This window comes from Gymnoscopelus microlampas, assembly GCF_963454915.1.
Source record: "Gymnoscopelus microlampas genome assembly, chromosome: 11".
In the NCBI taxonomy this organism is placed as follows: Eukaryota; Metazoa; Chordata; class Actinopteri; order Myctophiformes; family Myctophidae; genus Gymnoscopelus; species Gymnoscopelus microlampas.
In genome coordinates, this window is record NC_139948.1 from 37,591,533 (window position 1) to 37,617,346 (window position 25,814).

The 25,814-nt window shown below is 42.1% G+C and overlaps 2 protein-coding genes across 7 annotated transcripts in view; both read left to right on the forward strand.

Annotated features, from left to right (window-relative positions):
* The window catches only part of kcnt2b (potassium sodium-activated channel subfamily T member 2b), an 82,352-nt gene extending 64,660 nt beyond the window's left edge, over positions 1-17,692 (forward strand). Inside the window, exons 16-30 of one of the 5 annotated variants that reach the window (XM_084072729.1) lie at positions 528-680; positions 2,519-2,796; positions 5,414-5,777; positions 6,393-6,498; positions 6,765-6,937; positions 8,001-8,072; positions 8,455-8,589; positions 8,730-8,841; positions 9,553-9,570; positions 10,729-10,830; positions 11,482-11,565; positions 12,325-12,459; positions 14,682-15,042; positions 16,666-16,750; positions 17,342-17,692. In XM_084072729.1, the coding sequence (XP_083928855.1) occupies positions 528-680; positions 2,519-2,796; positions 5,414-5,777; positions 6,393-6,498; positions 6,765-6,937; positions 8,001-8,072; positions 8,455-8,589; positions 8,730-8,841; positions 9,553-9,570; positions 10,729-10,830; positions 11,482-11,565; positions 12,325-12,459; positions 14,682-15,042; positions 16,666-16,750; positions 17,342-17,462 (2,299 nt within the window). In that variant the 3' untranslated portion in view covers positions 17,463-17,692. Of the gene's footprint in view, positions 1-527; positions 681-2,518; positions 2,797-5,413; positions 5,778-6,392; positions 6,499-6,764; positions 6,938-8,000; positions 8,073-8,454; positions 8,590-8,729; positions 8,860-9,552; positions 9,571-10,728; positions 10,831-11,481; positions 11,566-12,324; positions 12,460-14,681; positions 15,043-16,665; positions 16,751-17,341 lie in introns of all 5 variants that reach the window. The other 4 variants (XM_084072731.1, XM_084072730.1, XM_084072732.1 and 1 more) reach the window with 4 other exon arrangements.
* A 4,886-nt stretch (positions 17,693-22,578) lies between these two features.
* Positions 22,579-25,269, forward strand: LOC311055005 (C-signal-like). Of its 2 annotated transcripts, XM_084071067.1 has the most exons (6): positions 22,579-22,738; positions 22,830-22,884; positions 23,067-23,254; positions 23,842-24,003; positions 24,537-24,647; positions 25,050-25,269. In XM_084071067.1, the coding sequence occupies exons 1-6, from the start codon at positions 22,595-22,597 to the stop codon at positions 25,161-25,163; spliced, it is 774 nt and encodes a 257-aa protein (XP_083927193.1). In that variant the 5' UTR covers positions 22,579-22,594; the 3' UTR covers positions 25,164-25,269. The 2 variants fall into 2 exon arrangements, with proteins under 2 accessions (XP_083927193.1, XP_083927194.1); XM_084071068.1 differs by lacking the exon at positions 22,830-22,884 and having other exon boundaries at positions 23,096-23,254.
* Positions 25,270-25,814: the final 545 nt, after the last annotated feature.

A 25,814-nucleotide genomic window follows, 5' to 3' on the forward strand; every position in this document is an offset into this window, starting at 1 on the left:
ACTCAGGTATATCCTGCAGTGGACTTCTAGCCAGTTGCCCGTACCAATATGGCGGTGACATATATGACATTATATCTATGATGGTACTGAGCGACGTATATTACATTATGTCTATGGTGGTACTGAGTGACTTATATTACATTATACTGAGTGACATATATTACATTGTCTATGCTGGTACTGACGTATATATTACATTATGTCTATGGTGGTACTGAGCTGGAAGCATTACAGTCCCCTCATGGCCAATCAGTCATGGAACAACATGGAACAGCCTTCCCCCTGTGGTTGTTGGAGACATTACATCAAGTAGGGTTCATGCCTTTAAGAGGAGACTGAACAAACACCTCCCTCCTCATTAAGAGACTGTAATCCCATAAAGCTCAAGGACATTTCATCATGCAACACGTTATACATACTCCTGACTAAGTAGCTGCAGATCAGTGATAGGCTCTTTGAATGTTATTCATAAAGCCTGTATCTGCCCAAGCTTAATGTAAAAGTCCCTATTACCTTTTCTGTCTCAGGGAGGGCGGAGCCACCTCGGCCGACCAATGGCAGCGCACCTACCGGCGCTGCTCGGCCAATGAGGTGCATCACATCCGTCTGGAGGAAAGCAAATTCTTCGGGGAGTACCATGGGAAGAGTTTCACCTTCGCCTCTTTCCATGCTCATAAAAAGTAAGGCCATCATCATCGTATTATTATTTATTTGTTTGTTTGTTTGTTAGAATAAGTGTTAACCATAACAAGGTCAACTACAAATGCATCGCATCCTACTATAATTTTAGTAACCTCTGTGCGTTTGTAGTGGTGGTGGTGGTGAAGCTACCCGGTTCTCCTCAGTGGCTGGACCAATTGCTCTGATTTTGCACACAGCCATTGACCATTACCATCTGAACTTAACTGTGAAGCCCGTTTTTCAATTTCATCAAATCTCAGCTTCTTATTAGCGTTTTTGTGTAAAACACTGTCGCCATGGTTACGGGGCTGCCCAGCTATGGGACGAACTGCCTCCCGGGTTGCCAGATCATGTGCGCATATCCACCCACGGATGCGCTGCGCCGACCGGGTATGGTCTAGTTACAACAATTTTATTTAACTGCAATGCAAAATCAGTATGCACTCATCTGACCTGGGAACAAAACAAAAAACAATTTAGCCAATTTCTCTTTCTGCCTTTTTTCACATTCATGCACTGCATTCCAATAAGTTGTTTTTGATCAAATGGCAATGTAGCCAAATGTAACCAGATGTAAAATAAAGAAATAGCTTTTCTCTCACATCTTGAGAATGAAAGAACACAAGGAACAAGCCGTTTCCTGAGAAATATCAATCTCTGCAGGTTCATTTCAACGTATGAATTTCACATAGATATACCGGCGGGCCATGAATAATACATTTTAGGAAGGAAGCCTCGGGCCATATAAAATCTGCCATCCTTGCCATGATTGGCCCCCTCCGGACTGGACTTTGGACATGCCTCCTCATGGGTCTTCAACAGGGGGTCCGGGACCCCTAGGTGATCCTCCGAGTTACTACAGGGGGGGTCGCCAAATCTTTAGATAGATAGATGCTTCATTTGTCCTTGCGGAAATTCATTTTTTGTTTGATAACAGCTTTTTCTTTTTTTACATAACCACTTAAACCCCCTAGCATCCCTAATCTGGTGGGAACATTCGCTGACAATAGCAGATCTACAAGCTTGCTTCTACAAGCTTCTAGATCTGCTATTTTCTGCAAAAGATGTTTGGTGTAGAGGGGGAAAAAGAGCAGACCAAGTAAAGAGCCTAATGTCAAATTCACTAAAGCCCCTTTCTCATACGAACACTGGAAAATGTCCGGGGAATCAGGTCAGGACAATTGTTGGGTGTTGGCCTTTCAAACATGTACAATGCAACAGGAGAATGCCTGTGTCAGTAAATAGATGTCTGGGTAGTAGACATCGCACACATTAGCTACCCCCACGTACAGTACATTATAACAGCCTGAGGGTGATGCGAGGATCAAATGCAATCATTGTTTTACTTCCTTCCACAGAACATGACAGATACATACATGCTCTATGAGCACAGAGAGGAATGTGGGAGGTTCCTTCCTTTATATATCCTGGAAGGCAAAAGGGGCGTGGTCTTAGGGGAAATGGGCGTGGCTTTAAACAAAATCCTAGGTCGCCATCTGGTGGCCAAAAAAAATACTATAGATTTTAAAAGTTGCAACATTTATAGAATGAAATTCGCTATGTCTCTGAAACAGTGTTAAAAGGAGTCGCAAAATGTCATTTAATACTGCAGTTGTTATTGTTTAGCTTGCCACAAGCTGCTATAAATGCTTGTTTAAGAAAAAGAAATGAACATAATAATGAAAATAGTGAAAAATATATATATTAATTAATTATCTGAATTAAATTAATAATAATAGTCATGATAATAAGGAAAGGAGGGGAAAAAAAACAACAACTATGCCTTCTTGCAAAAACATTGACCTCTGTGGCTTTGTGTCTGCGTGTGGCCTTGCAGGTACGGCGTGTGTCTGATCGGCGTGCGCCGCCTGGACACCACCAACATCCTGCTGAACCCGGGCCCCTGCCACATCATGGGGGGCTCGGACATCTGCTTCTACATCAACATCTCCAAGGAGGAGAACTCTGCCTTCGTCAGGGGCCAGAGGGACCAGCCCTCCTCCTCGGGGCGGGGCGGCGGGGGCGGCGGCCACGGGGGCGGCAGCAAGGCGCGGCAGCAGACCATCTACCACGGTCTCACCCGCCTGCCCGTCCACAGCATCATCGCCAGCATGGGTCAGTAGGCAGTGGTGGAAAAAGTACTAAAATGTTTTACTTAAGTAAAAGTATCAATACTGCAATGTAGAAAGTTACAAGTAAAAGTCTGGAATTCAGAATGTACTTGAGTAAAAGTACAAAAGTATTGGTATCAAAATGTACTTAAAGTACCAAAAGTAAAAGTACTCATTATGCAGAATGTCCCATTTCACAAGTTTTCAAATGTATAAATGGTAGGAAAATCTTTTGAAAATAGCAGAAAATTGGAAATACCCCCGTGAAGTAAAAACACCTCCAAATTGTACTTAAGTACAGTACTTGAGTAAATGTACTGAGTTACTTTCCACCACTGATTGATTGAATACTTTATTGGACAGAAATGTAAACAGCACTAGGAACAGGCAGACATTAAGGCTAAAAGGATGACACAAAAAAAGTCCTGGGGACTTGTTTCCATTGTGGTCCTATGTATTCAATTCATCAACATAGCATAAAAAATAACACCAAAATACAATCTTCAACAAATATAAAACACTATATGTACCGAGTAGAAAAAGGGTAAAATAAGGGATGCGGGGGTGATGTAGGCATTGAATGCCATCACCTTTCTATAGGAGAAATTACATTTTACATGACCATTCATTGTCACACCAATAATTGCAATTTAAACGATTTCATTGTGTTTTTGTTGTTGAACACTGGAACGTTATGAATTAGAATATTATTTCTTATTGGCTTTTAATGCTTTGAAGTTGCCCAGGGCAGATATGACAAATAACCTAAATATACAAAGAGATAACTGGCACATTTAATAACTTTAAAAAAATAAAAACATTAATAGTGGAAATAGCCGGTCTCTACTTTCAATGCGTGACGGACGGCGGTGCACAACCACATGTAAATCAGGCGTACACTCAGACGCTCCACACGCTCAAACATGACTCAGAGATAGTTCAGGGGTTCTTAACCTTTTCAAAATAATCATATTTGAACTGGGGACCCTCAAAATAATCATATTTGAACTGGGGACCCCCAAAATAATCATATTTGAACTGGGGACCCCTAAATAATCATATTTGAACTGGGGACCCCTCCACCCTCACCCTGACAAGCACTTGGAATTGGGTTTGACTCGGCTCCACAGATAAATATTGTGAAAATAGCCAATTTACAATCTCACAACGCCTCACCTCGCCTTGCGAGGTGAGGCGTTGTGAGCTTGTAGATCAGCTATTTTCAAAAAATTGCCTCTTTCTTATATTATTTGACAATTTGGCCAATGTTTGATCAGTTTTTATAGTATAGTTGATTATGTTTGACGCAGTAATGGGTTTTTTTTTTCATTTCATTTATTTCTTTTTTAGGTATTAAGTTAGTTAAAAGTCCTTACATTACACTGTCATCTGGGGAACCCCCTCAAAATCCTGTGGGGACCCCCCTGGGGGTCCCGACCCACAGGTTGAGAACCACTGCCATAGTTCACTGGTCCGTGTATTTCCCCTCACCGTGAGATTGTCACATTTGAAAGCTATTAGGATAAATTGGAATGACTCGTGCTAATGTAAAATATTAATGTATCTGGTTGACTGTCAGCCTTGATAAGAGCAGCTGCCATAAGACTGAAATGTCAAATGCACATTCATTTGTTGGTTAAAATAGGGGGGGGGGGGGTCGGGGACATAGATACCACCTGGTGGCGAACACTGGAACTGTTCCACTCACTCGTTCCAAGTGTTGCACTCTATCTATGGTAAGAAAAAACTCTTGCCAACAGAACGACAGGTGCGTTGGAGAAGACAGAGGGTGGATCAATGTAAAAGCAACACTCCCATACACTGTCTTAAAATGCTGAATATCACGTTTTTTAATGGGAAACACAACATTACGGTGTGCAGACCTTCATCAGCTTATCTTGTTTTCTTGTTAGACGACCTGATCCTGAGACATTCATCAGCTTATCTTGTTATCTTGTCAGATGACCTGATGAAGGTCTCCAAACACAAACGTTGTGTTTCCCATAAAGAACATTATATCGTTGCTGCTGTCGGCCAGAAACCTCCTATTTCCATATTCTAACTTTTTTTTTTCTCTTTCAAAGTTTTTATCCCACGATTTTGTAACCCATTTTTCACCCGGTGCCAAAGCTTGTAATCCTGGGCGCTACTCTCCCTCTGCCAGCCTGGGGAGAGCCCTAACTGAGCTCATGCTTCCTTCAATGCATGAGGAGTGAGTAGGCTGCTTCTTATCACCTGACAGGGGGAAGTTTCCCCGGTAGGACTTGCGCGTGGAAGGAACACGTTATTCCAACCAGTTCCTTTCCCCTACATCAGGCACCCCGGCTGACCAGGGGGAGGCAGTATAGAGACCAGGATTACTGCATGTTTTTTGTGAGGGTACCTACCCTAGGGGCACGGGGAGAACATGCAAACTCCACACAGAAAGGCCCTTTCGCCAATTTTTTCGAGTAGTTTTTTTGACTACTCGATCACACTACAGGTCACACTAAAGCATCAAAAGTAACAGATCTACAAGCTCGAATTTTGAGCTTGCAGATCTGCTACTTTTGCTGTTCTTGAATTTGAATTGAATTTGAATTTGATTGTTAACCCTGAATTTGATTGTTAACCCGCTGCAGGCACCGTGGCCATAGACCTGCAGGACTCCAGCGACAGTAGCCCGGAGGGCCAGGACCCCCAGGGCGGCATGGGGGGAGGGCCCGGCGGCGGCGGTGGTGGCAGAGGCAGCCGGAGCGGCTCCAGGACGAACAACGAGGCGGGGGGCGCCAACACCCTGGCGCTGCCGGCCATGGGCGGCGCCGCCGACGGCTCCACGGAGGACCGGCGGCACAGCATCGCCCCCGTGCTGGAGCTGGTGGACGGGGTCAGCAACCCGACCTTTGACCTGCTGGGAGACCAGTCCGAGGACGAGGCCGGGGAGGAGGGCAAGGAGGACAGCGACCGAGACGAGAGGGGGGGCCACTGGTGGGGCGGCCACCAAGAGTGAGTTACTGAGGGTTTTTTTTTGTTTACTTTAGGCTTTGGTTTTCTTTTTGCCACACGACCAATTAAAAATGATAAAATCGATTACCACCAAAAAATACATTTCAACTGCCCCTAGCGGCCTAAAGGTAAGGCGGACGGAAATGGCAGTGGGTGTGTTGGATGCAGCACAAAGTGAACTTTATACAGGTATCTTCTAGTTTGTCTCCGTTCGACCTTCCTAGCCTGTGTTATTAAAGAAAAACAGACAACAATAGACAAAACTCAATCGAAAATCGGCGAAATTGGCCGTCTTCAAGATGTTTTGGCCATTATCTCTGGAACGGAAGGTCCAATCTGCTCAGTTCAAAGCTTGTTGGATGCGTGACTTTGAGGTCATTAAGCTCTTAATGACACCTTTTCAGGTTTTTGTAGTTTTCGGGCCTAAAAGTATGGTAATTGTATTTTACTATTTCTGTTTTACATTTTTGGAAACCTAAATCTATAATGACATTACCAAATTATTGATTATGTTTATAATGGAGTAATTTGATTAGTTCGATTAGCTGGTGCACCCCTAGACTGAACTTTTGAAGGTTAACCAAGTGCTTGTCTGTTCATTTTGGGTGTGTGCAGGTGGGTGAAGGGCTACCCGCTGAACTCTCCTTACATCGGCAGCTCCCCTGCTCTGTGCCACCTGCTGCAGGAAAAGATGCCTTTTTGCTGCCTGCGCATGGACAAGGTACAGTATGGCAAATCCAAGTTCCGTCCCCGACCGCCACCCTGTAGCTCAGTGGTCCCCAAAGATTATCTTTGAATATATGTATATTTTTTATCCCAAATATTTGCTTCTGGGGGTCCCTCTGGCACAAAATATTTTTGAGATGGGGGGGGGGGGGGAGTCCGCAGCCAAATATATATTTTTTAGGGGGTCCTTGACATAAAAAAGTTTGAGAGCCCCTGCCGTAGCTCACACAGACATCACACACAGTCCTCTGTCCCCTATAGGCCTGCCACCACGTCCCTTTCGAGGACGCCCGTTCCTACGGCTTCAAGAACAAACTGATCATCGTGTCAGCGGAGAGCGCGGGGAACGGCCTGTACAACTTCATTGTCCCCCTGAGAGCGTACTACAGACCCCGCAAGGAGCTCAACCCCATAGTGCTGCTACTGGAGAGCATGTGAGTTCCTTCCAAACAAGCATTCTGGTGACAACTATCACAATTATTAAATACATCTGCCTGATCGTAATTATTTAGTCAGAGTCGTTTCTGTTTATCTGTATTAATTCATCTGTTCAGATTTAAAAGCTCACAACACATCACATCAGCTATTTCTGCTATTAAAAAAAAAAACATTTGAAACTATGCAATTATTAAATATGGCCTGTTTTATTGGTACTGGGTATTGTCAGTAATTTCTTTGTATATTTAAATTATTCGTTGTATCTGGTTCCCTGTGCAGTTTTTCTTTACGAAGCCCAAAAAGGCAAACAGAGCGTAAATGTTTGTTTATTTGTTTATTTATATGGATCCCCGTCAGCTCTCGCCGAAGCGACAGCCGTCCTGGGATCCAACACATTAATATACAGCAATATATCAGCATGCATGTTTTGAAATAAAAATCTACAAAGTAACATGTAACTATAAGTTTTCAAATAATCGTAGCAGAGTAAAAAGTACAAAATTTGCCTCTGAGATTACTATTTAAAATTGTAAATACTCCAGTAGAGTAAAAAAGCAACAACAAATACCTCAAAACTGCTCTTAAGTAAAGGATCAAATGTAATTTAGATAGCATGTTGTGTAGACAGATGCCAGGCCATTTGTAGACCTGGCATCCTATAGTGTGTATAGTTTCAATGTACAGATTATAGATGTTTTTATATTATACTGTTAGACTGATGATGTAAATTGTAAGTACAGTACTGGAGTACATGTACTTAGTTACTTTTCCACCGCTGCGAAACGACTGCGGAATCCAATAAAAAAAGAAGAAGCCAATAAACCGCTGAGTCACTCCACTGTAATGCTGTGTTATTTCCTGTAGTCATTACCTAGAGTCCTACTGTATTCCCCCAAACCATAGGGATCCTATCTCCACGGGGAGCCTTGCACTTCATTATGTTACGTATTACTCTTTAATATCTAACAAGGTTTCCGCCGCGACAGCGACGATATTGGGGAGATATACTTGTCAAAAGAGAAATAAAACCATCTATTTGTATTTTGATTGGCTCTTCAGACCTGAGGCAGACTTCCTGGAGGCAATCTGTTGGTTCCCCATGGTGTTCTACACAGTGGGCTCCATCGACAAGTAAGACGGACGGACGGACGGCTCAGGCTGATCTCATTACTTATCTTCCCTTTTTTTCCCTCTCTCCTCTCCGTCTATCCCCTCATCTTTATTCATTTCATGAGTAGCCCCGCTACTCAAAAAAAACACTTTTGATGTATTCAAATTCAAGTCTTTCTGGCTTTTTGACACTGTCTGCAGCGCTATTTAATTGCCTGCTCCATCTGGTCTCTCTCTCTCTCTCTCTCTCTCTCTCTCTCTCTCTCTCTCTCTCTCTCTCTCTAATGTCTCTCTCTCTCTCTCTCTCTCTCTCTCTCTCTCTCTCTCTCTCTCTCTCTCTCTCTCTCTCTCTCTCTCTCTCTCTCTCTCTCTCTCTCTCTAATGTCTCTCTCTCTCTTGGCAGTCTGGACAGTTTGCTGCGCTGCGGAGTGACATTTGCCGACACCATGGTGGTGGTCGACAAGGAGAGCTCCATGATTGCCGAGGAAGATTACATGGCCGACGCCAAGACCATTGTGAATGTTCAGACGCTTTTCAGGTCTGCACTCGATCGTCGTCCTCCTCCTACTAGCGCACTTTACAATCCCACGTTGAGCTAAGTGATGTCTGTCTGGGGGGGTCAGGGTTCTTACATTTCACCCTCTCCTCTTTCTGTCTGTTCTCTCACTCCACTGCCAGACTGTTCCCAGCTCTCAGCATCATTACAGAGCTCACCCACCCAGCCAACATGCGCTTCATGCAGTTCAAAGTCAAAGACCACTACTCCCTGGCTCTGTCCAAGCTGGAGAAGGTAAGGAGCTTTATGTTTGTCTTAACCCATTAAGACCGGGAAAGAATCTGTCATTTTTAGCCACTTATTTGGCTATTGAAAAAATTGCAGATACAAGATTTGTAACTCAAATCTTTGCTTCTGGGGGTCCCTTTTGGGGGTCCCCTGGGGGTCCCTTTTCCCCATATTTTGAGATGGGGGTCCGCGGCCAAATACATACACCCCCATCTCAAAATATTTTGTTCCAAGGGACCCCCAGAAGCAAATATTGGAGTTAAAAATGTTCACTTTAAAAATATATATATATTCAAAGATTTGCACAAATTGTCACGACTTTTCAAAAATACCAGATCTACAAGCTGATGAGCTATGAGCTTGTATATCTGCTATTTTTGAATTGCCAAATAAATCCAAAAATGACACACAGATGCGTTCCCGGTCTTAATGGGTTAATCCATTGAAACCGGGAAAGCATCTGCGTCATTTTAGATTTTAGCTATATAGAAACCTAAGTTTTTCTTTAAAACTCAACTACACAATCTAACCACCTAGGCTCCATTTTATGATTCGGCTAGCTTGTAGATCAGCTATTTTCATAATGATTTGACACATTTTAGTACTTTTACTTTGGTATTGTAAGTATATTGTGATGCTAATACTTTTGTACTTTCTTCCCCCACCCGCCCATGGTCACATTCTCTCCACAACCCACACCTGTTCACACCTTCGTAGCTGTCGGGGGGAAACCTTGTATGTCCAAAACGGTTCCTTTTTTATTATTATAAAAAATATTATTATTAAAACCGGGAAATCATCTGTGTCATTTTAGATTTTAGCTATATATAGCTAAAGAATTTAGAACAGTAGTTGTCAAAAATAGCAGATCTACAAGCTCACAGCGGTCACTTTGTTCCGCGCTGCGAGCTTGTTCATCTGCTATTTTTTTATATTTTTGAAAAATCTTTTAAATCTTTGAAAAACGTTGATTTTTTTTTTAACACAAATCTTCTCTTCTGGGGGTCTCCCTGGCACAAAACATTTTCAGATGGTGGGTCCGCGGCCAAATACAATTTGGGGGTCCTTGGCATGAAAAAGTTTGAGAACTAGCTCGGCCTACTGATTTAGACAGCATTGTAGAATCTGCCTCAGGTCTTAATGGGTTAAAGCTTTCTAGTTTCTCTGTGGCATCGCCAGCAGCGCTGTCCTTAAAATGAGGTTCACAGCTTGACTTACAATTCGCAATTTAGCCATTTAGCAGATGCTCTTATCCGGAGCGACTTAACCCATTAAGACTGGGAACGTATCTGTGTCATTTTAAGATTGCTGTAATTGCAAATATTGGAAATCTTCACTTCAAAAATATATACATATATTGAAAGATTTGCACAATTTTCTTTTATGTTTTTCAAAAAAATAGCTGCTATTTTTGAATAGCCAAAGAAATCTAAAATGACACAGAGATGCGTTCCCGGTCTTAATGGCTTAAGTGCAAGATGAGAGTAAATGGCATGAACCCTGGTCAACAAACGACATGGTGAATGTTCAAGTAAATAGAGTACAAAGACAACAGTTCAGTGCTGCGACGTAACTAGGATACCAAGTGAACATCAAACCTAAGCATCTGTCTAAATAACATGCCATCTAAATAACTGTGTGGTCAAGCAATAACAGAACTTAAAATTGAACAAGTAAACCAACATATGTCTCATCTCAGAAAAACAACTTTAAATTGTTATTATTATTTATGTTGTTGTGTTTCAGAGAATGCTTACTCAATGTCCACTCTCTTCCCTGTGTGTGTGTGTGTGTGTGTGTGTGTGTGTGTGTGTGTGTGTGTGTGTGTGTGTGTGTGTGTGTGTGTGTGTGTGTGTGTGCGTGTGCGTGTGTGTGCGTGTGCGTGATCTTCAGAAGGAGAGAGAGAGGGGTTCCAACCTAGTCTTCATGTTCCGCCTGCCCTTCGCTGCAGGAAAGGTGTTCAGTGTCAGCATGCTGGACACTCTGCTCTACCAGGTAACTGTTAACATGCTGGACACTCTGCTCTACCAGGTAACTGGAATAATGCACATGTATCTTTAAAACACACATACATCCTACTGTCACTGACGTGCATGCAGTGGTGTAAAGTAACTACAGTAAGTACATTTACTCAAATACTGTACTTAAGTACAATTTAGAGGTTTTACAATTTTCAATACTTTTACTTCTACTCCACTTCTCTCTGAGGTAAATATTAAACTTTTTACTCCACTACAATTATTTGAAAACGTGAGTTACTAGTTACTTTGTAGATTTTGATTATTATTACAAAACACACATTATCCACTTCAACCCTATATACATTTCGGCCATTTGAAAATAGCAGATCTACAACTCACAATGCGTCGCATCGCGATCTTATTTTCAAAAGATTTGTATACATTTGAAAACGTGTGAAATGGGACATTCTGCATAATAAGTACTTTCTACTTTTGGTGCTTTAAGTAAATTTTGATACCAATAGCTTTTACTCAAGTTGAATTCCGGACTTTTACGCAGAGTTTTAACAGAGTATTTCTACATTGCAGTATTGATACTTTTACTTAAGTAAACTATTTGAGCACTTTTTCCACCACTAACGTGCATGAGGACTAAACCCTGTGTGTGTCTCTGTTCTCCTTCCAGTCGTTTGTAAAAGACTACATGATCTCTATCACCAGACTGCTGCTGGGACTAGACTCCATGCCTGGCTCTGGCTTCCTCTGTGCTGTAAGTAGTACAACTAAACAACAACAACAAAAACACTGGTTTAACCCATTAAGACCTGAGGCCGATTCTACATATGCTTTTTAAAACAGTAGTTCTCACACTTTTTAATAATTCAAAATGAATAAAATAAATAATTCAAACACTTTCAAGACTTTTTCAAAACTTTTCTAAAATAGCAGATGTACTTGCTTGCAGTGCGGCACAAAGCTTGTATGTATATCTGCTATTTTTGAATCGCCAACGCTAAAATCTAAAATGACACGGTTCCCGGTTTTAATGGGCTAACCTAAGTTTAAAGGGATAGTTCACCCCAAAAAAGATTTTTTTTTCTATCGATTAGTTCCCCCATGGAGACTTCATGGATATCTTTTTTTTTTGTCGCATTCCTAAGCCAATAATGTGATGACCAGCAGACCCGTAGGCAGCGATTCCGGTAGGAGACACAAAGGAGACTCTTTGTGTCTCCTACCGGAACCGCTGCCGGTCATCAAATTATTGGCATAGGAATGCGACAGGAAGGCTATTAGTGGCTATAACAGCGTACATAGGGCTTAAGATCGCAACACAATAGTGTCCATAGATTCACTGATGCCAAAACAAGGTGTGTGTGTGTGTGTGTGTGTGTGTGTGTGTGTGTGTGTGTGTGTGTGTGTGTGTGTGTGTGTGTGTGTGTGTGTGTGTGTGTGTGTGTGTGTGTGTGTGTGTGTGTGTGTGTGTGTGTGTGTGTGCGTGTGTGCGCGTGTACGTTTTCTCTCCCAGATGAAAATCACGGAGGATGACCTTTGGATCCGGACCTATGGGAGACTCTATCAGAAGCTGTGCTCGTCCACTGGAGACATCCCTATAGGCATCTACCGCACTGAGGCACACAAGCTTCCCATCTCTGAGGTGCTTGTACGTTAACTGTACATGTGATGTGTATTTATATGGTAGTGTAGGACACTGGTCCCCAAACTTTTTAGACCCAAAAGAGAAATGAGATATTTGCCCGGGGCCCAAACTAGTGAAAATAGGAGATCTACAAGCTTGTGGATCTGCTATTTTTGATATTATTTTTATTATTTTTATTTTATTCATGAAATACCTTTGAACATTTTTGGAATAGTTTTTAATTTTGTTGTGACTTTTTTTTTGTTTAAACGTTTGAAAAATCTTTCGAAATAATATATTCTTTTTTTTTAGCCCCAAAAAATCCCGTCGTGGTATAAAAAGGTTTGAGAACCCCTGCATTAGATAGTAGATTGACCTATAAGCAGGTTTGCAATGCGCGCACACTGCTTGCAATCAAAATCCATCCGAATTCCACACAGCACTGCCATTCAACATGGTAGACAGCATTGATGTTTAAAAAAAAAAAAGGATTTCATGGATCTGGGACAGATTGTTATCCATATATTGCATCAGCACCAGTTAATTTGCCATGCATAAATCATGTATGAGCTCAGCAACTGCACGTGAACCCTTTTTCAAGCAGTTGATTTTTCATTGTTCCTATTCCTAACAGAAAAGTAGCAACTGCTGTGCATCTTTGCAGGAGAGGAGAGAGAGGAGAGCAGAGAAATTCATTTCAATAAGTAGCCTATACTCTTTATTGCTGGTAGAAAATATGTTCAAATACTTTTACTCTTCGTGTAAGAATGTTGTTAACCCATTAGCCTTATAACGGTTAAGAGGTGCACGCACATTCAAACATTTCGACGGGTGCTGGATCAAACTAGATAAACTGTGAACAAAAGGAGAAGGTCTGCACACCGTCTTGATGCTCCCAACATAATTTAATGAATAGAGCGGTAAATAAATAACGTTTCGGCATATGTGGCCTTCGTCGAACGAAGGCCACATAGGCCGAAACGTTATTTATTTACCGCATCAAGGCGGTGTGCAGACCTTCTCCTTTTGTTCACAGTTAACCCATAGCCCCCATGGCTTTCTTTATCTGTCTCTGCTCAACATACAGCCGTAACAGTATCCATTTCGGCAGTGGTGGAAAGCAACTAAGTACATTTACTCAAGTACTGTACTTAGGTACAATTTTGAGGTACTGTTACTTTACTTCCAATGTTCTATGCTTTTGATTGTACTCCACTATCTCAGAGGCAAATATTGTACTGTACTTTCACTCCACTACAATTATTTGAAAACTTTAGTTTAGAGATTTTGATTATTATTACAAAACATACATTAACCACTTCAGCCCTATTTAAACTTTAGCTACCGGTATTTGAAAATAGACGATCTATAAGCTCAGTACACGTTGCGATGTGACGTGTTGTGTGCTTGTAGACCTGCTACTTTCAAAAGTTTTGTTTTATACATTTTACAAATATGAAAACTTGTGAAACGGGACAGTCTGCATAATGAGTGCTTTTACTTTTGCTACTTAAAGTATATTTTGATGGGAATACTTTTGTACTAGTACATTTTCATTACCAGACTTTTACTTGTGACAGAGTGTTTCTACATTACGATGCTACGATACTTTTACTTAAATAAAACATTTGAGTACTTTTTCCACCACTGCATTTCTGAGCTCTGATTTAGACTCCTGTCCTGTGTGAACAACAACAACACACTTTTATACATGCAGGAATAATTCCTCCTTACACCTACTGTACCGCTATCGAAAGTATACCACTCATCCCAACTTTGATAAGACAAAGTAAACTAATATTTCTAATTTCCTCCTCAATCAGAGAGGTCAAAGGCAGATAAGTTAATTTAATAAAAGGTCTTTGATAGCGGCTTCATTACTGACTTACACTAGACTAGGAAATGAAACGTTGGTTTCATTTAAGTGTGTGTGCGTGTGTGTATGCGACAAATGTCCCCACAAGTACAGTATATTTTGTGTAATAGACATTGTGAGGACAATGGTCCTCGCAGGAGAAATGGTTCTTTTATGGTTGAACAAGATTATATAGTTAGGTTTACAATTAGGAAAAGATTCATGTAGGGGTTAGCATTAGCATTAGACATTTATAGGGTTATGCCTGATTCATGCTTCATTATGCGCACCGAAAATAGCTGATCAATAAGCTGATTTCATAAAGTCGGGGTCCTAAAACGTTGATGTCCTCACAAGTATAGTAAATGTGTAGTGTGTGTGTCCTCTTCAGTCCCAGGTGTCCATCACGGTGGAGGACTACGAGGACACCAGGGAGCCCAGGGAGCCCCTGCTGTCCCGCACGGCCCCCCACCGAAACTCCACCTCCTCGGAGCCCGTCTCCACCTGCTCCTCCTCCTCCCACTCTGCGGACCACCCTCTCCTCAGGAGGAAGAGCATGCAGTGGGCCCGGCGGCTGAGCAGGAAGGGGGGCCGGGGCCCCCACGGCGGGGCCAAAGGAGGGGGTCCCGGCAGCGCGGCCGAGAGGATCAGCCAGCAGAGGCTGACCCTGTTCCGCCGCTCCGAGAGGCAGGAGCTCAACGCCCTGGTGCGGATGAGGATGAAACACCTGGGCCTCTCGCCCACGGGCTTCAGTAAGGACCGTTGAGTAATAATAACCAGTGGTGTAAAGAAGTAATGAATGTACTCAAGTACTGTACTTTTTTGTACAATTTTGAGGTTTTACTTTCCTGGAATATTTCCAATTTTTACTTTTACTTTTACTTCGACTCCACTACATCTCAGAGGCAAATATTGTACTTTTTACTCCACTACAATTATTCAAAAACTTTAGTTAGTTGTTACTTTGTGGATTTTGATTAATATCACAAAGCATATATTAACCATTTCAACCCTATTTAAACTTTGGCTATTTGAAAATAGCAGATCTAGCTTGTAGATCTGCTATTTTCAAAAGCTTTTTATACATTTTAGACATATGATAACTAGTGAATGGGACATTCTGTATAACGAGTACTTTTACTTTTGGTACTTTAAGTATATTTTGATGCCAATACTTTTGTACTTTTACTGAAGTAAATGTTGATAACCGGACTTTTACTTGTAACAGAGTGTTTTTACATTGCAGTATTGATATTTGACTTAGGTAGAAAAAAATTTAGTACTTTTTCCACCACTGGTAATAACATCACTGCATGTTTACACCAAAGGTGTGTCCACTCCCACTGCCTACTGTCTATGCTTTCCTCAGAATAAACTTTATTGTCACAGCACAGGTTTACAGACAGGTTTAAAGAAGAAGTGGGTGACGTTATTTCCTTGTGCAAGCTCCATGTAGTTTTCAGCGCCGGGAGGGGGATGGGGGGACAGAGACGAGGGAGAGCAAGGAGAAAACATAGGGAAGAAACAGGTCAAAGGAGCGCGTTGGAGCCGCGGTGCAGTTCCCTTTGCAGTTATCCTCTTGTGGTTCATGGTTCATTGGATTATTGTCAATGTGCTGCACATACATTACATTACAGCTGGTAGCAGCACTGAAGGCATTGACATTCTGGTACACCACGTCTTCCTGTCTGTCTGTCTGTCTGTCTAGCTGTCTGTCTGCCTGTCTATTATAATTCATATACTCAGGGTTGGAAAAAGTACTACTTTTCTTTTACCTACAGTAAGTAAAAGTAGTAATACCACAATGTAGAAATAGTCAGTTTACAAGACAAGTTTGGTATTCAAAATTGACTTGAGTAAAAGTACAAAAGCATTGGCATCAAAGTATAATCAAGGTACCCAAAGTAATAAAGCGACGCGTTGTGAGCTTGTAGATCAGCTATTTTCAAATAGCTTAAGTATATTCATGGCTGAATTGGTTAATGTATGTTTTGTAATAATGATCAGAAATCTACAAAGTAACTAGTAACTAAAGTACAAATAATTGTAGTGGAGTATAAAGTACAATATTTGCCTCTGAGATGTAGTGGAGTAGAAGTAAAATGATAGAAAATTGAAAAAGTACTCCAGTAATGTAAAAATACCTCAAAATTGTACAGTACTTGAGTAAATGTACTTAGTTACATTCCACCACTGTATATACTGTATCATATTGTGTCCATTTTTATCTTCACCCGCCTTCCTCCTTATGGGTTATTTATAGCGTTCAGCGCCTCTGCTCCGTGTCCATGACCGCAGCATAGCCTACTGTATTTCCTCTGCTCATTCTATTTCCTGTCTCACGCATACTGTACATACATCCCTTCCTGTTTCAGATGGGATGACAGACCAGGGAAACAGACTGTCTTACATCCTGATCAACCCTTCACCAGACACCAGGCTGGAGCTGCATGATGTTGTGTGAGTGCATAGAGAACCAGCACAGTTAAACACTTTTCTTTTTCATTTTTTGCATTGTCCCCCAATTTAGTCGTTGCCAATGCCAATAGATTATAGTCTGACGTAATTTACGCATCCTACCTGGGTCAAGTTTTTTTTTCTTCTGAATTCCCATAGACGTGTTTAATGTTGCCTCATATAAAAACTTTGTTCCGAAAATAAACAAATGAGCCCGGCGTTTTGACTCTTGACTATGAAGCATCAACTGACGCAGAGAAAACGCTAACGTTACGGCCGCCTTATTAATAACATTTTCGCCAGAAATAGACTGTATCAAATATGAGTGACTGACTATCGTAAACGATACAGAGCCGCCTCCCTGACAATGTCGCCGGGACACTTTGTTTATTTTTGAATTCATTTTATTTATGTAATACTTTTTGAAAAGATTTGGAATTGTTCTTAATTGATGAAAAGTTGTGATTTTGTAGTTTTCAACTTTTTTTTATATGTATTTTGAAATAATATATAAACCCATAAACATTGGGAAACAGTGATATAGACGCTCCACAGTTAACCACTCAAAATGTCTTTACTCTCTCTACTCTGCAGGTACCTGATCCGGCCTGACCCTCTGTCGTTGGTGCCCAATCAGGGGAGCGGCGGCAGGAAGTGTAGCGCGGGCCGCTCAGAGAGCCACCGGTTCGACACACAGGACAGCACGCATCTCTGAGCAGAAGACTGACAGACTCTTATCAGCGAGCGCCCACCCCCCACCCCACCACTGAGGGGCCGCCCGCCCGTGCTGGAATGGCGGATGGGGGGAATAGAGCCAATTTGGCAGGGATGCTACAGTATAATACGTGCTCCGCATCTTTCTCTCTCGGCATTCAAAGTCTCTCTGACCTCAGAGGACTGTCAGACCTGCATGGACCTTTTCTATGATGATAGGAATGTTTTATTTATGCACCTTCTTGTTTTCAAATCGAAGACACAGAAGGGGGGGTGGGGGGGGGGGGGGGGGGGGGGGACACAGAAGTGCATTTAATGACCACGTATTTATATATTTGTGACTGTTGTGCATGTTATTTATGTACCGCATCCTGTATGTACTGTATGTATGTATGTAGAGTGTGTATGTGTACCATATGACTGTACGTACGTGTGTGCGTGTGTGTGTGTGTGTGTGTGCGCGTGCGCGTGTGCGTGTGTGTGTGTGCGTGTGCGTGTGCGTGTGCGTGCGTGTGCGTGCGTGCGTGCGTGTGTGTGTTGGTTAAGAGCCAGACACTGCCAATTTTATCTGGACAGCCAAAGGAACACATTGCCAAATGGAGGTTGAAGTATGTTTGTGTCTTTCTCTCTATGTTGTAAGGTGTGTTTTTTTGTCACACTATAATGTTATTTGATGTTATTTACACTGTCCGCTGCAGTTTCACGTGCTACGAATATTGTTTCATATAAATCCTGTCTTCACCCATTGCTTGCACCCTCGAGCCACACATTCATTTACCACTCTAGCAAGCAGCTAGAGTTGTCCAAACATCACCAGTCCTATCAACTGGCAAAAACATACTAGCACAGTGGTTCTCAACCTGTGGGTCGAGACCCTCAGGGGGATGCCCTCATGATTTTGGGGGGGTCTCCAGATGACAATTTAAGGACTTTTAAGACCTTTTTAATACCTCATAAAAAAAGAAAAGGAAAAGGCCATTACTGCATCAAAAGTAATCAACAAACTATACTATAAAAACTGGTCAAACATTGGCCAAATTGTCAAATAATATAAGAAAGAGGCAAACATTTTGAAAATAGCCGATCTTCATTGTGAGCTTCTAGATCTGCTATTTTCACAATATTTATCTGTGGAACCGAAAATGTAATGCCTCAACTCCTACATTCCAAGTACTTATCAGGGTGGGAGGTCCCCAGTTGAATTATGATTATTTTGGGGGGTCACGGCCTGAAAAGGTTGAGAACCACTGTGCTAGCACATACTGTCAACACCATGGAGGCCTATTCTGTCACGTATCTGCGAAAATTGCCTGTCCTCACCCTCTGTAACAATGTGTGGATATTTCTTGAACAAACAAGTCCTTTGGTTTATTGTTTGTCTGTTTCTAAGGTCCCTCGCCGCCTCTGTCACTCAAAGCCTGATTTATATGGCCTACTTCGTCACACTACGGTGTCAGATTTTAGCTGTTTTCGGCGCAGTCGTGCGACGGAACATAAATTACACAAACTGAGCAATTATGTCGCCGTCGTCACTGCATCCCAGCTTGCCATCGTCGTTGCCGTGCATGGTGGACAAGACATGCATGTGTAGAGCAAGGCAAGCCTCCGTGAATCTTTTAGTCTGGAAACCTGAACGTGAGAATATAGGCAGAGAAACGGTGCACTCGTGTGGTCAGAATGCCACTCGGCATCCCTGCCTGCACTACTACTGTACTAGCCTACTGCCAATGCATTCTCATTCACCCCTGCCTGCACTACTGTACTAGCCTACTGCCAATGCATTCTCAGTGCTATTTTAGCGGATGAAAATATGTAAATATTAAAGTCAGTCAATAATAGTCTCTTACCGTCTCGTTGTGTTAATTCATGCAGAGATCAGTAAAAGAGATCAGTCTTTAACCAATTTAAACCGGGAAAGCATCTGTCATTTTAGATTTAGCTATATATATATTTTTATATATATATATTTTTTTTTTATCCCACGATTTTGTAACCCTTTTTCACCCGGTGCTAATTATCTAAGTGATCCTGGGCACTAAACTCCCCCCGCCAGCCTAGGGAGCCCAGAGCTCATGCCTCCTTCAATGCATGAGATTTTTTTTGCTATATAACATGGGTTTTCAGAAAACTCTTTGGATTTAGAATGGTGGTTTAGAACAGTAGTTCTCATATAGCAGATATACAAGCTGCGCTGCAAGCTTGTATATCTGCTATCAGGGTGGGAGGTCCCCAGTTCAAAAATGATTATTTTGGGGGGGTCACAGCCTGAAAAGGGTTGAGAACCACCTGACTAGACATTAAGGGGTGAAAAAACATTGTCACTGTTGTATAAGAATAGGCTGTAATCAGGATAATCCCCATCTTCTCAGGCCTTCACAGGTCAATAGTACTGGTGTTCCGCCGTAGGACATGAACTCTTCTAAAGCAGTGGTTTTCGCTGTGGCTCGGGAACCCCAGGGGGACCACATGATAGTGTGCCCCTTATCCCTTATGCCTAATCTTTTTAGGCATTTGTTTGTATTTTGAAAAACATTTTAAAATAGTGAAAATAGGCTATCTACAAGCTCACAATGTGTCAATGTAGATCGTCTATTTTAACACTTTTTTCCCAAATACTAAAAAACTGCCTAATAAGATTAGGCATAAGCGATAAGGTGCCGCACAAGATAGGGCTCTCAGTCTTCCAGCAGAGAGTTTCCATCGTCAAGTCCCAGGACATCTGTAGTTGAACCAAATTCTAGAGTACCTTAACGTTTTGCCAGATAAACTACAAAAGAACAACGCAAAAGCACTGAAAGACAAATCTGGGGTTGAACACATAATGTTACATAATGAAGCTTTAAATGCTGGAGTGCTACGGGACACATGTTGAGAATTACTGAGTGATAGTGTATTGGTCTAATGTGGTTTGCCATTCAGCACGGAGAGTCCATGTTCAAGTCCCAGAACTCCTATTATAGTTCATTGTTGGAATACATTACATTACATTACATTACAGTCATTTAGCAGACGCTTTTATCCAAAGCGACTTACAATACGTGCATTCTGACATTTTTTCAGAGTATTTCCTGTTCCAGGGTTGAACAGGAAATACATAATGCAACTTTACTAACTGAAGGCTAGCATACAAAATAACACTTCAACAGTACTAAGAGACATCTGCTGAGAGTGACTGTAATAGTCTAGTGATCAGACGCTTTGCACAGAGATTCCATGTTCAAATCCCTGTCCTCCTATAGTTCAATGTTGGAGTACTTTGTCATTTTCATGGCTAAAATACAAAAGAAAACGCTTCAAGAGGACTAGGAGACATACACCATACAGTGCCTGAGAGGTAGTATAGTATAGTGGTCTAATGATCTGATTTTAAGCACATAGGTTCCATGTTCAAATCCCTGTCCTCATATAGTTCAATGTTACAGTACTTTGGAATTTTCAAATCTAAAATACAAAAGCATTAGAGGACACCTGCTGAAGGCCCAAAGGTGCCTTGGCGCAATGATGGGGTGTGCTTCATAGGTTGCCTCTGCTATAGACAGTTTGCAGGTTCAAGTCCCATGCCATCAAGATACTGGAGGACCTGCAGCCTATGTGTATCAATGTGGGAGTCCTTGACATGAAAACCACTGTCACCCATGGGGTGAACCTGTGGATGAAGAGAGCTCACATGACATGCACTGTCACAATTGTCACTCTCCCTCTGTATTCTGTTGGAGAGGAAGTCAAGGATCCAATCGGCCAATTTGAGCCAAAATGGAATCAACTGCAAAGTAGTTAAAAGGATTGGGAGGGGTTGAATGATGTTGAAAGCTGATGGGGGAGAAAATCAACAAACAGCTTTGCATGAGTTTTACATTCTAGGCCCTGTATGCAAACTGAAACAGATTGTGTTGGTTTTGGTCCAGACGTTTACATTTGTTTCTCAAAGGACGTTATGAAAAGGATGATCTGCAGGGAAACTGGCCCGTAGTTATTTCGGACCTTTGAGTGGATGTTCTTGGCAACAGGAATCACAGTAGACGGTTTCCATCATTTTGGAACCCTCTGCTGGCTGAGTGACAACATTGTTATGGTACAACACTATTCTGCAGGTGAGCAGATGGATCCTATTGTTATCTAGGCCAATGGCTCTCAACCTTTTCAGGCCTTGACCCCCACAGATAAATGTTGTGAAAATGTTGCCTCTTTCTTAGGTAATATTTGACAATTTGGCCAATGTTTGACAATTTATTACGTTTGCAGTGCTTCAAAGTGTTAACCACAGTGTGTTCATCATCACTGTAATAAGGCTAACAGTTGATCAGATTCATCACAGAAATCACAAACATATGATCTGTAACTCACTGTGACTTGAGCCAATGACCTGTCAGAGTTAAAACCATCTAATGCCAAGATTATTGCTACCAAGATTGTCTTCTATTTTGTCTTTTTGTATCCGTTTAGCTCTCCTAATTTCACATTTCACTTATTTTTTGCTGTTTGTTAAGCTCAGAACATGCCCACAATGAGACACCCTGGAACTAACATCAAATGTCTGAATCTGGGACCAGTTCTAACAAAAGGAGCATATTTTATCCAATAACAGTAAACGCACAATGCTTATGAAATGTGCTGTAAAAATGTTTTTTAAATCGTTTTAAATTTTAAGAACACGTTATTAGTTGTAAGGGACAGGTCGATTTTTAAAGAAGGGTACCCCTGGAGAAAATGTATCTGCCCTGATCTAAAATGCCATGACCCTTCAAAGTAAAATTAGCTGACCCTCCCTTGGACTAAAATTAGAAAGACATGACCCTCCCCTATTTTCCTCCAGGGACCCCCTTCTGTAGATTTCGACAAGTCCCTTAAAGCAATTTCGATAATGTTTTTGTGCTTTAATCTCCTATGACAATAGGCCACTTTGATATAAAATACCATCCTTGTGTTCTCATCCGTTTTAATCATAATTTCCAAGTGGCTTCATATTTCACCCTGCAGTGCAATTTACGTCTCTGTGTAACCGGTATGTGCACAAACATAAAAAGAGCCTCCCCAAAACTGGGGGGTGTGGCCTAGCTAGCCCCTAAGATAAACATTCAACATAGAGAGGGACTTTGCCTGACATGCAGCTACTGGGTTAATGAGACAGGGGAAATGGCTGCTAAAACATACAGTGTGCTTATCACTGGAGCTAACCGGGGTATAGGCCTGGAGCTGGTTAAGCAAATGGTGGAGGCCACTCGTCCAATCCAAAAGTTATTTGCCTGTTGCAGGGATCCAGCTGGACCCAGAAGTGAGGTGAGAATTGTCCTCTGTGCTACAATGCTCTTATACAAAAATCTGTGAGAGTGCTTCCGATACCAAAACCATTTCTCCTGTGTGTATACAGGCCTTGCAAGCCCTGGCAAAGAAGCACCCTAACGTCATCACTGTCATCCGTCTTGGTATAAGAGCTCTGTTCCTCTCTCTGTTATCGTCCCATTAAATCTTTCAATAGCCCTTCTGTCAAACCCCCTGTGGGACCAGCCATGCGCTACACTAGTGGGTATAAGAAACCCAGTGTTCTGATGAGTATGGTGAGTGTCTGGTATTGACTGCTGCTCTGTTCTCTCTCACTGTCTCTCAGATGTCACTGACCTCTCTTGCATAAAGCAGTCTGCCCAGCAGGTAGGCTCTCTGGTGGGGACAGGTGGTCTCAATCTGCTGGTCAACAATGCAGGGGTCCTTGCCCATGGCAACTTGATGATCACCAGCCCAGAGGACATGCAAGCTGCATTCAACACCAACATTATGGGCACTATGAATGTGACCAAAGTAAGGGCAGATGACGTGCCAAGGCGAGCCTTCTAACAAAAATGTGTTCATAAACATATCATGCACAAGTAATAATATACAAATCAATTAGTTGGTATTAGAGTTGGGAAATATATCTATATTATATCGATATGATAATAAAACTAGATCGTAATATGGTGAGTGGTGTCTTTTCTTGGTTTACTATTTTATACTTAGTTCAAAATTGTTCAATCGGCACAACATCTTAATTGAGGTATTTGCATAACATATTATGATATTTGATTTTGTCCATATCGCCCAGCCCTATCAGCTCTTGATACTGATTTCAGCTATACCCAAAGCGGGAGATTAGCAACCGCGTCTGGCCCACTGTTGGCTCGTTAAGCCACTGCATTGAGGCACACCTTGTTGGTGAATATAAACTTCGAGGAATGTGTTTGTAAAACTCCAACCTGTCTTATAGAAGAAAAACACATGTTAATTCTTGAACCCACTGGAAGTTTAGAAGTAATTCTTCAAGGAAGTTGGACTTACATTGACAGAAGTTTCGTCATGGCCTCTCAGCCCATTTTCAGCCTCTCTTTCCCCCTATCGGTCGTCATTAGGAGTTCCTGCCTCTTCTGCAGACAGCAGCGAGGGCCAGTGGAGTACCTGGGATGTCTTGCTGCAAGGCGGCCATCATCAACATCACCACAGTAATGGCCTCCATGGCAGATGCGGCAGCTACATATTCCTACGCCACTGCTTTGTCCTACAGAATCAGCAAGGTGGAGACAGACAAACTGACCATTTCATTTCCTAATGCATACAACACACACTGTGGAAACTGCTGTGAGCTGTAAGCCTCGATGACCTTGCAGTCTTATGCAAAGGCTAAAATGAAATTTAGATAGCATGTTATGTGTGCCAGGTCATTTGTAGACCTGGCATCCAATAGTGTGCTTAGTTTCAATGTACAGATTATAGATTTTTGGGGATATTCTACTGTTTAGGTTCTTGGTTTACCTATGATCCTAGATTACTATTTCTATGCATTTGATGTATTATGTGCTTTCCTTGCCTACTGTAAATCACTCTGGATTAAGACCGTCTGCTAAATGCCTAAATAGTCAATTGTAAACTAGCTTGTGAGCTTTTAGATTTTTTTCTATTCTATGTATAAGGAAGTATATAGGCTTTAAGTAGTTGAACATGTGACAGGGGAACTGGTGAACCATCACCTCCAATGTCCTGACTGGCCTTTTATTTTTCCTGTCCCACCTTTCCTTTCCCTTCCCTTGGTCTCTCCTGTAACCACCAGGCGGGGCTGAACATGCTGACAGTGTGTTGCTCAGAGGAGTTCAGGAAAGATGAGATCCTGTTTGCAGGCCTGCACCCTGGCTGGGTGCGCACCGAGATGGGCGGAAGTGCGGTAAATAACCTGATTCCACTGACCTCTAGGTCAGGATTGCTGAATAAAAAAAAATACAATACATATAGAGCAATGCTTCCAGACAGTATGATGTTATTTCAGTGCCAAGTCTACAGCTGATCTGTAGCTGCTGGAAACATGATTGGCTGGATGACTGGGAGTGTAGAGAATCTACAGTGTAATATATAAGTCCAAAACTGTTACTCAGGATTCAATTTTAAAAACAGTATAAGTAGCAGATCGACAAGATCTGCTACTTTTGATGTTTTTGTGTGACGCTCTAGTGTGATCAAGGTAGGGCAAAAAGTCTACGAAAAAACACAAAAAGTTAGAATGTGGGGATAGGAGGTTTCTGCCCGACAGCAACCCGACAGCAACCAAGTGTGTGTTTGTGACCACCAGGCACCCATTGACCCTCCAGAGAGTGTGGAGGGGATGCTCCGTGTGATGGATTCCCTGACTGACAAGCAGACCGGAGCCTTCCTGGATTACCAGGGGAAGACCATACCCTGGTAGATTACCTGGTAGATTACCAGGGGAAGCCCTGGTAGATTACCAGGGGAAGACCATACCCTGGTAGATTACCTGGTAGATTACCAGGAGAAGCCCATACCCTGGTAGACACAGACACTCACTCTGTGTTTCATCAACTGCAGTTAAACAAGAAAAACTGTGGTCGACTAGGCTATCATCATTTTCACAAGTGTTGTTTTTGTTTTCCATGGCAACATTTCATTTTACTACTTTATTTTATGTAATGTCACTGAACAGTATGGGTGGGAGGGATTGAGGGTTTTATTTTCCTTTTGTCTTATTTGTTCTTCTTTCTTTGCATTTTGTTGTACGGAAAAAATAAGAATGTACATTGTACATATTATATAACATTTTAAAATCTGTTCTTTTTTTTTTTTTTTTATTAATTTTTATCCCACGATTTTGTAACCCTTTTTACACCCGGTGCCAATTTGCTAAGTGATCCTGGGCACTACACCCCCCCCACCAGCCTAGGGAGGCCAGGGCCGAGCTCATGCCTCCTTCAATGCATGAGAGCCAACTGACCTTCTTGTCACCTGACAGGGGAGAGTTTCCCTGGTTGGACGTAGCGCGTGGAAGGAACACGTTATTCCAACCAGTTCCCTTCCCCTCCATCAGGCGCCCCGGCTGACC